At 52.0% G+C, this 13770-nt stretch overlaps 1 protein-coding gene across 1 annotated transcript in view; it reads left to right on the top strand.

The window, feature by feature from the left end:
- Positions 1-13079, top strand: part of ZNRF3 (zinc and ring finger 3) — a 156127-nt gene extending 143048 nt beyond the window's left edge. Inside the window, exons 3-9 of the mRNA XM_012644173.1 lie at positions 3884-3958; positions 4371-4502; positions 5832-5942; positions 7116-7283; positions 8811-8913; positions 9568-11319; positions 12700-13079. Coding sequence (XP_012499627.1) covers positions 3884-3958; positions 4371-4502; positions 5832-5942; positions 7116-7283; positions 8811-8913; positions 9568-11319; positions 12700-12737 — 2379 coding nt within the window. The 3' untranslated portion in view covers positions 12738-13079. The remainder of the gene's footprint in view (positions 1-3883; positions 3959-4370; positions 4503-5831; positions 5943-7115; positions 7284-8810; positions 8914-9567; positions 11320-12699) is intronic.
- Positions 13080-13770: the final 691 nt, after the last annotated feature.

Genomic DNA, 13770 nt, shown 5'->3' with positions numbered 1-13770 from the left:
ACCTCAGACTCCTGGGCTCAAGCGATCCTACTGCCTCAGCCTCCCGAGTCGCTGGGACCACAGGCATGCGCCACCATGCCCGGCTAATTTTTTCTGTATATTTTTAGTTATCCAGATCATTTCTTTCTATTTTTAGTAGAGACGGGGTCTCGCTCTTGCTCAGGCTGGTCGAACTGTTGACTTTAAGCGATCCTCCCATCTCGACCTCCCAAAGTGCTAGGATTACAGGTGTGAGCCACCGTGCCCGGCCACTTCATCAATTTTTAAACTGAAAATGTAGGGCAAGGGGCAAAGTGTGACCAAGCAGTGTTCTGTATTTTTTAATTTGCTTTTGGAATAGTATAATAGTATAATAAAGATGTCATTTTCTAAATATGGATATTCACACCCTATTTTAAATCCTGAGCCAGTTCCTAACAGGTAGGTTCCCAATAGGATGCTAGGTTGACCTCCTTCCTGTCTAGTCCTGGTATGTGTAGGAAATACAAACTTATTTGAATAGCAGCTCACATTAACTATGATTTTAAAAGTAGATCAACTGTGAGAATTAAGCATTTTCTTGAACGAAATATTTGTCCTTGGATCCTGCGCATTAGCCTGGCTGAGTCATGTCTGAAGTCAAGCTGTAAGCAGGATTTCAGTACCTTCTTCTTGACCTGCCCTCTTCACTGCAGAAGCCAGGAGACTGGTCAGTCCTCATAGGTTTTGTTAAAAACATCTTTTGTGCTTGTCCCAAATGGGTCATGTCTCATCGAGAATCTCCAGATCCTTGAAACTTCATGTTCTCATGCAGCGGGGAAGCCCGAAGTGGGAGGAGGCCACGTGGCTAAATGGCTTCCCTGAGGCACATGTGGCCTGGGAGGGCATTTCCTACCCCAGATCTTGTAGCCTTTCTTTCCGCAGCCATGAGACTCTCCAGGTGTGCCAGCATCAAAGCCTGAGGTACCGGCGGTACGGGTGCTCCTGTTCAGGACACATCTGAATTGCACATTCCCTGCGGGTGCTGTTTGATGTGCTTGATTGTAGGATGAAAGCCAAATCAAGGAGTGAGAGGGCCTGTTTATGTCCTCGTTTTCAATGCTGTTCCTTGGGGCCCTTCTGTGTCGGAGGAAAGAATTTGTGAAAAAGACTGGAATACCACCTAAGCAGAAAACACAAGCACCTACTTACTATTATCTCTGGAAGCTGTTGGCCTCAAGCAGAGGAGTCCATGCCCCTAAAGAGCTTTATGGAGGAGGAAAGTAATGCCACCTCGGCCTCACACTTTCTCAGCTGTGCCATCCGTGTCCCCTCTTGCTGAAGGGAGGTGACAAGGCCATTGCAGTTCTTTCTGATTTTTTTTTTTTTTGAGACGGAGTCTTTGTTGCCCGGGCTAGAGTGCCGTGGTATCATTCTAGTTCACAGCAACCTCAAACTCCTGGGCTCCAGCAATCCTTCTGCCTCAGCCTCCCAAGTAGCTGAGACTACGTAGAGGCATCGCCACCATGCCCGGCTAATTTTTTCTATATATTTTTAGTTGTCCAGATGATTTCTTTCTATTTTTAGTAGGGACAGGGTCTTGCTCTTGTTCAGGCTGGTCTCGAACTCCTGACCTCAAACAATCCTCCTGCTTCGGCCTCCTAGAGTGCTAGGATTACAGGTGTGAGCCACCGCGCCTGGCCCAGTTCTTTCTGAATTGCTCTAATCCCCTGCCTCCCAGTTGAATGGCGGAGACCAGGAACTAGAAGGAACTAGAAGGGACATAATGATATAGGTGCCCATATTGTTTACAGATAGGGAAACTGAGACTGGGGTGAAAGATTCAGTGAATGGCCCTCAGTTTCCCCAGTGGCAAAGCCAGAATAGCTCCCAGGATCCGCTCCTGACTCCTAGTACAGCACTCCGGTGATGAAACAGGGTGGAGTGGACAATTGGCAGAGACTAAATACGTTAAATCTCCATTTACAAAGAAAGTCCTACGCAGCTGTGGTTCCCAACCCCCCGGCCACGGACAGGTTCTGGCCCTTGGCCTGTTAAGAACTGGGCCACACAGCAGGAGGTGAGTGGCAGGCAGGCAAGCAAAGCTTCACCTGTATTTACAGCTGCTCCCTCCCCTCCCCCATCACCATATAAGCTCCGCCTCCTGTCAGATGTGGGGGGCATCAGGGTCTCCTAGAAGCACAAACCCTACTGTCAACTGCACGTGCGAGGGATCGAGGTTGCTGCTCCTTATGAGAATCTAATGCCTGATGATCTGAGGTGCAGCTGAGGCGGCGATGCTAGCACTGGGGAGCGGCTGCAAAAACAGATTATGGTTGGCAGAGGTTTGACTGCACAATAAATGTGATGTGCTTGAATCGTCCTCAAGCCATCCAACCCCCAACCTCCCCATCCGTGGAAAAATTGTCTTCCATGAAACCGGTCCCTGGTGACAAAAAGGTCGGGGACCGCTGCTCTACAGGACTAGAACAGATTCTGCAGCACAGCACCCAGGGAGCCAGAGCACTTCATAAACTGCTGAAGAACTTGAAGTAACCCTGGATATTTCAGCGAAGCTGTTTTTGGTGCTGCGTGTTTGGTACAAAGTAACAGGGAATTAGCTCGTTGTAAAAGCTGTGGGGTGAGACTGCCCTCTAGTGGGCCAGTGGAGCCATTGGTGTAGCCAGCTCTGGGCAATGTTGCTTTTTTACACCACGTCAATGTGGAGTGATTATTCCTATGGAAGGAATTCGTGTATTATTCTTTGTCACGCACTCTGGCCAATAGTGACTCTATTGATCTGTGAGCACTAGCCATCATTTGCTCATTTTATAGAAGTGTGGTTTTTATTTTTGGTTCACACACACACACACACACACACACACATACACGGTGTCTTACTTCCCTAACAAGATTCAGGCTCCTGAAAGCCAGGGGTATATCTTTTTTTTTTTCTTTTATTTCAGCATATTATGGGGGTACAGATGTTTAGGTTACGTATGTTGCCCTTGCCAGGAGTATATCTTAAGTTTTGTTCTTCCGTAGCTTCTCCCGTCTTGTTCACTTAGCTGGATATGAAATTAGAAGGTTCATTTGGATGGAAAGGAATCCTCTCTCACCACCACCCCCAGAATAATCCTGTCACTTCTCATTTGTTCCTAAAACATTCTAATCTCATTTCTCCGATCAGTAGTTGCCCAAGCGGTTGAATCATCTGCATCCTTCAGAAAGCTTACAGAACTCAGTTTCCTGGGCCTGACTCCAGCCCTGCTGAATCAGTCTCTGTGGTTCGAGCCAGGAAATCTGCTTTACAAACTTCCCAAGTGGCGTTTTTGATGTGTAGCCAGGGTTGGCAGCCAAATGCTCCAAACCCCATTTACAATTATTTCTCATAGCTCCCCCCGCCGACAGTGTCTCCAAAGGTCTTCAGCTTGTGTCACTTATTAAAAGTGACCGTTTTGAGATTCATTCAAAAATACTCAATATGCTATTCTAACTGGGTGACATGGGAAGGAAGACGGGGCCACAGGAGATGGACCAAAGCTTTTGCTTTGGTTGCCAGTGGCTCTGTGTTTATAGCAGAAAATCCTGAAACCAATCCTCCATGCTGACTGGGCAGGTTGTTGATTTGTAGTTCACTTTTAATGTTTGAGCTGGATAGGGAGGAAAAGGTTTATTGAGTACCCAGTTACTTAGTTCCACCTATTCCAGGTCATCAGGTTCTTGGGGTGACCACGCAAGGTAGGCATTGTCCTCTTTTACTGAGATGGGAAAATTGAGGCTTAGGAAAGTTAGGTAACGTGCCCAAAGTCACCTAAGTAGGTAACTGTCAGATTGTGCATTCAATTACAGGCCTGATTGCCAAGGCCAGCTTTGGAAAGGTAAGCGGACCAGAGGGCCAACCTGCTCTTTTTTACTCTGCCAGGCCAAGCGAGCAGTGCAGCGAGGAGCTACTGCAGTCATCTTTGATGTGTCCGAAAACCCAGAAGCTATCGACCAGGTAGATTCCTTGGGCCCCGCCAGTGCTGCAGGCTCTTTAGTTAGCTTGGCTTGTTACAGTCGTGTCACCCTCATCTCGGGGCCTTTGCTCTCGTCTACTGAAGTTAGATGTTCACGTTTTGACATCATAAGCAAGGGAGGTATATCGAGAGGGGTTAAGAGCCAGGGAATTAGGGGATTGGGTGGGGGGTACGTTTTCAAAGAACTTGGTGGGCCTTCAGCCTGCCCAGTCCATCCTAAAACAAACAACATTCTCAGCCTTGCCCTTCTGGGAGCTCCAAAGCTACAATGCTTGAAGCATTTGAGGATTTCCAGATGGGTATTGAATCTTCTTTCCCTCCAGCCTTTTCTTCCTCTCTCCTGCTTCTTAAAGTAAGTATGTCTTTTAACCAAGGCCCTCTCTTCTTCCTTAGCTAAACCAGGCCTCGGAAGACCCGCTCAAGAGGCCGGTGGTGTATGTGAAGGGCGCAGACGCCATCAAGCTGATGAACATCGTCAACAAGCAGAAAGTGGCTCGAGCACGGATCCAACACCGCCCCCTGCGAGTGAGCCTCCGCGCTGGCCGGCCCGGGCTCGGTGCCTCCTTTGCCACTACCTGTGCCCTGATTTTCCTCGGGCTTTGGGCTTTCATTCCTGTCTTTTTTCTATCTGAAATGCCGGCCTACCCTGGGGGCCTGCAGGTTTAGATCAGCTGTAGGGCTGGAGGCCAGGGAGAAATTTCACCCATGTTCCTTTATAGGGAATTTGACAAATCCTACCAGAAATAGATGATCATTGCTAAGATGTCTCTGATCTCTTCCACCTGGCATTCCCTCTTGGCGACCTCTCATCCTTTCTCTTCCATCCCATCTCCCTCTGAAAGGCAAACTGAGGAGGCCTGAAGGGGTGGGACACCCATTACCTGGCTTCCTGTGTCTCCTTTATTCCTTGACCTAGACACTAGAGAAAAGGCCTGTACTTCTTTCTTCCCGTAGGGTAAATTACCTTATTGAAGCTCCCTAACTTACATTTGGGTCCGGAAAAGTTAGCTGTCAACTGGGATGGGATTCCATGGCTAATGAACAGCATCTAGGCTCCTCAGTGTTTGAAGGGACACTGCTGGCCACTAACTCTTGGTAGTCATCGTCTCCTCAGGCTAGAGAACTCTAAGAACCTGGGGCAGGTGCTCCATATGTGTTTTATTCAGTCCTCACACATACTGGGACTTTCACATGTAGGATGAGTCTTTCACACGCACGAAGTAACTGAAAATACACAGCATGCATTTAGCAAAGCTCTGTTGGCTAAATGCGTGTCCTGGGTGAGGTGGCTTCAAGGTTTTAGGAAGCAGTGTGCTATGACGAACTAAAACTAGAGGGAATTTTCAGAAGAACTGACTTGCTGGCTTTTTAAAGGAAAAAAAGTGCTTTGGTAAATATGACTCATTGTAGTGGAAGCTGATATTTGTGGAAGCAGCGTACAATTTTCTGAGTTGTTGTAAACCATTAATTATATGGTTAGTAATCACTGTTCCCTCAAAACATGACACTCACTCTTTTGTCCTTTAAATGTGATTATTTGTGTTTATTTGGAAGGGCCTTCCTTACTGGTTACAGCAAACTTTGTGCTATTCTGTAAAGAGCCAGGCTTTGTGAACAGAGTTCCCTTGGCTTTTAGGGGGCCTGGCTGAGACCACTGCAGGCCTCCCCCTGGCCACACTGAAGGCACTGCCTGGTCCTCAGGAGCACACTGTGCGCATGTACGCAGAAGCCCAGGAGTTTCCTGCAAACTGAGGGGAAGCTCACCCCAGTCGCTCCGTCCTTATCCAGCAGCCCATGTGCTGATGGCCGGGCTGAAGAGAGGCCGTGATTCACTGTGTCTGTGTTCTGTTCCAGCAACCCACTGAATACTTTGACATGGGGATTTTCCTGGCGTTCTTCGTCGTGGTCTCCTTGGTCTGCCTCATCCTCCTTGTCAAAATCAAGCTGAAGCAGCGACGCAGTCAGGTAATCCCTCTGTGCAGCCTGCGAACTTGACCCCTGTTACCCTGCCGCTGGTAAAAACCAGGGCTCTCAACCAGCTCATCGTCTGATGGTCCAAAGTGGAGCCTCTCCCAGCCGTGGACTCGGCTCCGCAGCCTGTTCACAGTGGCCGGGAAACAGCAAAGATGGGGAAGAACAAGAGCAAAACTTAACAGCACTCTGCCTTCTCTATTCTGAAAGGGCCAGCCCTACAAAGGCCAAGCGCTGGGGATGTCTCCAGCCAGTTTTTCAAAGGAAATGTTTAAATAAACGTCAGTGCGACACGTTAGAGCCTTGCCCCTCAGCTGGGATCTGTGGTCCAGCAGCAGTGTCACCTGGAGCTTGATAGGAGTGCGGAACCCCAGACTCCCCAGTCTACCGAGCTCTCCGGGCGATTCTTGAAAAACAGTGGCCACGGCAGCGCTCCAGTGGCCACACCGTGTATGCTTATGGGAAGAAAAGATTCAGAGGTGGAGAGAGGTGAAAGGGTAAACAGGGTTCTCAGCTCTCCAGTGTATGGCAGGGTCATGTCTCGGGAGAGAGACGGAGGCTCTTGGCGGGCAGCCTGTTGAGAGAATCGCGTCAGTTCTCATGAGGGTCAAGTGACCACCACGGACAGAATAACAGCTGGTGTTTATTGAGCACGGCCTGTTTGCCAGGTGCTAGACGCCCACACGTTGTCTCATTTACCCACACTACTTCCTTCAAGAGAGACAGGAGGAACCCTCATGGAGCAGGTTAATAACCTGGGGTCTAGCAGAGTTGGGAAGTGGTAGGGCCAAGTAATGGAAGGAGACCCCTGCCTTCAAATTGAAGGGGAGAACTTTGCTAGTCCTGCCACTTGGGAAAAGCCCAGGTTGATGGGTTGATGTTGCGGATACTCCAGGGATCTGGAATGTAGATGCTATGGCAGTCTGAGTTTTGAGTGATTCTCAAAATTCTGTCATGGCGTGATAAGAAGTATTCGTCTACAGCCATACCACCCTGAACGCGCCTGATCTCGTCTGATCTTGGAAGCTAAGCAGGGTCGGGCCTGGTTAGTACTTGGATGGAAGAAGTATTTGCCTGTCTGTCCCAGTGCACTGAGTACATGGCCCTGGGGTGACCACCACTGTTACATGTAGAAGACCCTAACACAGACCCCTTTATGCTATGCAGAATTCCATGAACAGGCTGGCTGTGCAGGCTCTGGAGAAGATGGAAACCAGAAAGTTCAACTCTAAGAGCAAGGGGCACCGGGAGGGGAGCTGTGGGGCCCTGGACACACTCAGCAGCAGCTCCACGTCCGACTGTGCCATCTGCCTGGAGAAGTACATCGATGGAGAGGTAATGGCAGAGGCAGGGCCTGTCCTGGGTGGGGCTGAGGTGAACAGGTCAGCAGAGGTGCCCAGGACCCAGAAGGACAGGGCCCGATGTCCTTTCCCACACTGAAGGCCTTCACCCAGGTCTCCAGGTGGGATGGCCTGAGATGTTCTAACCACTTCCCCCAAGAGGGTGGCCGCAATGTGGAGACACACACTCCAGAGGACCCAGCTGACACAGGGGATTTCAAAAGTTGATCAGAAACATACAGTAGGCCAGAAAATACCTGGTTAAGAACATTCACACACTGACTTTGCTTTAGAATTGTTCTGAAATCTCTGAAGCTTGACTTGATACATAATTGGCGATTTTTACTCACAAAGAGACAAAGGATTTGCTGTCCCCTTTTTTTTCTTGTAGCTCTTTATTTTGAAATTTTCAAACCTTCAGAAAAGTTGCAAGAACAGTACTGTGTGTGATATATCTCAGTCACCTTGAATCCCCATTATTAACCTTCTGCCACATTTGCTCCATGGCTCTCCAGATAGACACAAACGTACACACACACACGTGGGGGGCGGGAAACACACCACTTAAGAATTGCAAACAAAAAAAAAAAATGAAAAAGAAAAAGAATTGCAGACATTCGGTGCCCCTTTGAAAATGATCCACTGCTGTATAGACTGTTGGATGAAAACTGAGTTTTTGCAGAGGCCTTTAAAATAATATTTAATACATTCTTGCATGGACTCTGGGTTTCCTGGGTTCTAATCATGGCCCAGGTGGATTCTAGCCTTGTGATCTTGGGCAAGTGACTTCATTTTCTGTCCCTGTGCTTGGTGTGGGCCTGAGACTGACCAGCATTCCAGGTGATCACAAAGATGACACAAGAAAATACAGGTAGACTCTGTGAGGCACAGTATTAGGGATTAGTTTGAATGTTATTATGTTGGACAGGTCAGAAAATGAAAAAACAAAGTAAAACTAGCAAATTTGGAGGGTGCTTAGGTTCAGGAACTCCAGAGGTGGTTCTGTCCCAGAAAACCCCATCACATTCTCTCCAAATAGACTGCCTGTGTTATAAACCATGTGCTCATGTGATGAGTGTTCAGGGTCCAGTAGAAGAAGGGACAGGAGAACTTTGCTGTCCCACTTCTCAGTCGTGAGTCCCAGGCATCTTCCTTTCTATTCGTCCCTTTCTGTGGTACCTGGTGGCAGCCACCCCCTTGGAGATACATAATATCTTGGAGTATACCTAGGCCTGTCTCCACACCCCAGGCCTACCCTCACCAGCAGGAAGCTTTGGTCTTCCCTGTGGTTGGGGCTGGCTGATGGGCAGTTTTCTCTAGAACACGTACGTTAGCCCCACCTCCAGGGACTGAGCCGACCTGTGGGGAGGTGGGGAGGAGGGTGGGGAAGGGCACCGCACGATCAGCAGGGCTCCTCAGCCCACGCTGGGCTCACAGGGGGAAGCACGTGTGGGGCAGAAGGCAGAAGTGCCCTCCCACCCGTGCCTGCCCTTCAGGCTGTGACCCCTCTCTCCCTGCCCAGGAGCTCCGGGTCATCCCCTGTACTCACCGGTTTCACAGAAAGTGCGTGGACCCGTGGCTGCTGCAGCACCACACCTGCCCCCACTGCCGGCACAACATCATAGGTAACTGTCACCTGCCTCGGTCGTTGCTGAAGAGTCAAGTCAGAGGACACTGTCCCTACCAAGTGCCTACCTGGAGTGTGGCACACGCCACAGGCTTGGGAGCGAGCAGCACTGCGCTCGGGACTTGTAGCATGGTGGCTTTGGGTTTCGGAGGTTGGCTCTGCCACCCTGGGGAGAGCCTGGCATTAAGAATCGCCAAGATCAAGTTTGGGCTTCATATTCACCAGCTTCCTGACCTTGGGCAAGACATCTAGCCTCTCCAAGCCTGAGGCCTCCAAACTCTTTAGTAGCAATGACAGTAATGTCACTTGCCCACGTCCAGTACTGTGGGGTTGTCCCCAGGGCCACAAGAGATGATGAGTGTGCAGTGGCACGCTTGCACTGTTGTGCTTGCGTCACTGTGTTATTGGATTGGGGGTGGGGGGACTTGCATCCTTGTGTCCCTGTTCCTCTGCAGGCTCCTGTAGTGCCCGTGTCAGGCAGAGCATCGGGGAGGTGGGAGGTGACTTTCACACAGAGTTTGGTGGCAGCTTGGATTGGGGCAGGGTCATAAGAGTAGACACCAAGCCTGTTGCTGCTTCAGTCTTTGCCCTTTTTTTCCAATCTCTTTAGCCCCTAACATCAGCTGACTTTGTTTCCTCTGCCTCTCCCCAGAACAAAAGGGAAACCCGAGTGCCGTGTGTGTGGAGACAAGCAACCTCTCACGCGCTCGGCAGCAGAGGGTGACCTTGCCGGTGCATTACCCTGGCCGCGTGCACAGGACCAATGCCATCCCGGCCTACCCTACGAGGACAAGCATGGACTCCCACGGAAACCCCGTCACGCTGCTGACCGTGGACCGGCACGGGGAGCAGAGCCTCTATTCTCCTCAGACCCCCGCCTACATCCGCGGCTACCCACCTCTGCACCTGGACCACACGCTGGCCACCCACCGCTGTGGCCTGGAACACCGGGCCTACTCGCCAGCCCACCCCTTCCGCAGGCCCAAGTTTAGCGGCCGCAGCTTCTCCAAGGCAGCTTGCTTCTCCCAGTACGAGACCATGTACCAACACTACTACTTCCAGGGCCTCAGCTACCCAGAGCAGGAGGGGCAGCCCCTGCCCAGCCTCGCCGCCAGGGGCCCGTCCCGTGCCTTCCCGCCAAGCGGCAGCGGCAGCCTGCTCTTTCCCACCGTGGTGCACGTGGCCCCAGCCTCCCACCTGGAGAGCGGCAGCACGTCCAGCTTCAGCTGCTACCACGGCCACCGCTCCGTGTGCAGTGGCTACCTGGCCGACTGCCCGGGCAGCGACAGCAGCAGCAGCAGCAGCTCCGGCCAGTGCCACTGCTCCTCCAGCGACTCTGTGGTCGACTGCACTGAGGTCAGCAACCAGGGCGTGTACGGGAGCTGCTCCACCTTCCGCAGCTCCCTCAGCAGCGACTACGACCCCTTCATCTACCGCAGCCGGAGCCCCTGTCATGCCAGCGAGGTGGGGGGCTCAGGCAGCTTGGGCCGGGGGCCTGCCGTGCGCTTCGAGGGCTCCCCGCCACCTGAGGAGCTCCCAGCGCCACCAGGTCACGGCGCTGGGTGGGGAGAGCCTTGGCTAGGCCCTGCTTCTCCCTCGGGGGACCAGCTGTCCACCTGCAGTCTGGAGATGAACTACAGCAGCAGCTCCTCCCTGGAGCACAGGGGGCCCAACAGCTCTACCTCAGACGTGGGGCTCGAGGCTTCTCCTGGGGCCGCCCCAGACCTCAGGAGGACCTGGAAGGGGGGCTACGAGGCGCCATCCTGTGCCTGCTGCTGTGAGCCCCAGCCCTCCAAACTGGGGCCCGGTGCAGGAGCGGCTGGCAGTAGCACCTTGTTCCTGGGCTCCCCGCTCTACGAGGGCCGCGGCCCTGGGGGTGGGGAGCCGCAGCCGGGAAGCTCCCGGGGCCTGCATGGCTTTCACCCAGACCATTTGCCCAGGACAGATGGGGTAAAATACGAGGGCCTGCCCTGCTGCTTCTATGAAGAGAAGCAGGTGGCCCGTGGCAGCGGAGGGGGCAGCGGCTGCTACACTGAGGACTACTCGGTGAGTGTGCAGTACACGCTCACTGAGGAGCCCCCGCCCAGCTGCTACCCAGGGGCCCGGGACCTGAGCCAGCGCATCCCCATCATTCCGGAGGATGTGGACTGTGACCCGGGCCTGCCCTCGGACTGCCAAGGGACCCACAGCCTCTGCCCCTGGGGTGGGACGTCGGGCCCAGATGCCCTGCGGCCCCACAGGGGCCTGGGAGCAGCCCAGGAAGAGGAGCAGGTTCTGTGCTGCCAGGCTGGGGTGCCACCACGGCCTATGTGCCCTCCAGAGGAGGTGGGTGCCACCAGGGCCAGCTTCCCCAGTGCCCCCCAGGACACTCAGGAGTCTATCGCCACGGCTGCTGAGGCTGCAGGTGAGAGGAAATGGCAGTAGGCCAGAGCAAGAGTTTCCCTGGGGGTCCTCTTCTCTCCCCTCAGTCATTTCTGAATGTGCCCTCAGCTTTAAACACTGTCCGTGGTTGACGACTGAATTATTCCCCAACCTGTCCCTTCCTCTGAGTTCTAGACCCAGCGAGCCCTCTGCTTCCATGATCTTGCAGCCCCTCCCCCAGATGCCTCCCCGGCCTCCCCGCATATCATGTCCACAGCACTGATCTCATTCCCCCATCCCACCCCCTTCGCCAAGGCTCACCACCCAGATGCCCAGGCCAGAAACCCAGACGCTATCCCTGTGCCCACCCTGCCCCTCGCGATCCAGCATCCTGGGTTTCTCAAGGACTGAAGGACCATGTTTGCTTGTTTTTACCCCAGTCCGTAAAAACGAATTACCAGGAAAATGAAACTTAGCAAAAGACACGCAAAATACAAGTCAGATTTCTGATTAGATTCAACAGACATTGGATTGCTATAAAATTTCTAAACATTTTTGTCTCAGTAATAAACTGTGTAGTCTAGTACCTCTGAGTAGCACAGCGACAAGTTCCACCTCCAAAGTACATCCCAGTGTATCTGCTGTTCTCTGCACCCTGCTGCGATCCCCTCAGTCCAGCCCCAGTTCCCCTCTCCAGGGCAAAGGCAGTGGCCTTCTGACCAGTGTACTGTTGCTGGTCTCGCCTTCTACTCCGCTTGGGAGCCAGGATGTTGAAACATAAGTTGATGTCTTTGTGGTTTACCTTTAGGATTTCACAGATGTTAACTCCTTGCCCAGTTCTGTGTGATCTGGTCCCGGCCAACCTGTCTGACCAAATCCCATTTCCTTGCTAGCTGCTTTAGCCCCCTGTGGCCTCTGACCTGTTCCGTGCCAAGCTCATTCTAGCTCCCAGACCTTGGCCCTACTTCTCTCCTCCAAATCTCGGCCTAAATGACCCTCCGTCCCCCTTCGAAGTCACTTTCACACACTATATTTACTTCCTAAGTCATCTCAATCCAAATTACTTTGTTTTCAGGCCTGCAAGCTCTGTGAGGGCATCCTCTCTGGTCCTCTTCCTGGTGCCTGACACACACTGGCCACCCAGTTAACATCTTGTGTACATTGTGTTTTCATGCTTCCTAAGGGCTTCTAGAAGGCTCGGCATGTCCAGGGGAGGGAGGCTGGCTCTCCAGGGGGCACAGACTGAGCCCCTCTTGGAAGAGGAGCCCTGCCTCGGCCCTGTGGCGTACACACAGCCTGTGCGCCCCTGCAGGCTGTCACTTCCTACAAGCCTGACACGCGCCAGGGGCGGGGCCACCTGAGTCCGTTGCCTGGTCCCTGCGGTGCTGGCTTCCTCCCCTAATGACTGTTCTCTCTCTCCCAGGATCTCGCCCAGCAGACAGCAGCAGCACGGGAGCCTGAGCTCGGAAGGAACTCTTATCTGGAAATCGGAAACTGTGTGGAGACTCCAAACTCTGGCTTCCTTCAAAAAAAAAAAAAAAACAAAATTTTTTTAGCTTTGACAAACACACAAAAGTGGTAATAAAGAGAGCCCTCCTTCTCAACCCAAAATGTGAGCCACCTGTGGCAAAAACCACCCCCTTCCCCATTAACAAACCAACAGACAAAATTCTGAGTCCTTTGCCTCTTTTGATAACATGTTATTCTGTTTTGTAAAGTGTGTGTGCTTGGGGTTCCAAGGTGTGTGGAATTGAGTTCTCTGCTTTGTTTTTTTTAAAGATATTATATGTAAATGTAAAAAGTTATTTAAATATATATTTTAAAGAACCCTAACCGCCAACTTTTGCTGAAAAAGAAAAAAAAAAAATCACTGCTGCATTAAATGAACCACATCATGTGTAGATACTGTTGTCTCCCCGGAGGGAGCTCAGGCCTTTGAAAAGCTCAGGGCTACACCTGCCTTAGAAAATGAACCAGAAACTTGAAGTAAAGCTAGTTGATATGGGTACAAATTCTGAGGAACAATGCAAAGCTGCCTCTTTCTTTCTTGTGGCAAATCCCAATGTACAAAGTGTCGGGTCTTCTTGGAAGCCATTCCTCTCCAGCCCACACCTTTAGGCAGGTGATGGAAGCAGCTAGGAATGGGGTGTACAAGGTCTGCGGCACTGGGGAGTCGGGTCAAGCCATTGCCCCAGAAGCTCTAGGGTGATAGGGACGATTTAGGAACCTAGTGTCCTCCACCTGTCCCCTTGAGTCATTGTCCCAAGGAAAGTGACAAGAGGTCTCAGCCCTGATCTTAGTGGAGATCCAGGTCATAGTAAGGGCAGTGTTCTTGGCGGGGGGGTGGGGGGGTCCTCTATTTGAACTCTGACCCCTGGGGCAGGGAAGAGGAGACTCTCCCCCCTCGGTGGTCCTGACATTGGAGTCCTTTGCAAAAATACTTTGGGCTTCCTGCCACTGGCTGCAGAAATGGCTCGACGGGTGTGTGGGGGCA

This window comes from Propithecus coquereli, unplaced genomic scaffold, assembly GCF_000956105.1.
Source record: "Propithecus coquereli isolate 6110/MARCELLA unplaced genomic scaffold, Pcoq_1.0 Scaffold206, whole genome shotgun sequence".
Classification (NCBI taxonomy): domain Eukaryota; kingdom Metazoa; phylum Chordata; class Mammalia; order Primates; family Indriidae; genus Propithecus; species Propithecus coquereli.
The sequence above is the reverse complement of the archived record's forward strand: the minus strand, read 5'-3'. Positions and strand labels throughout refer to the sequence as shown.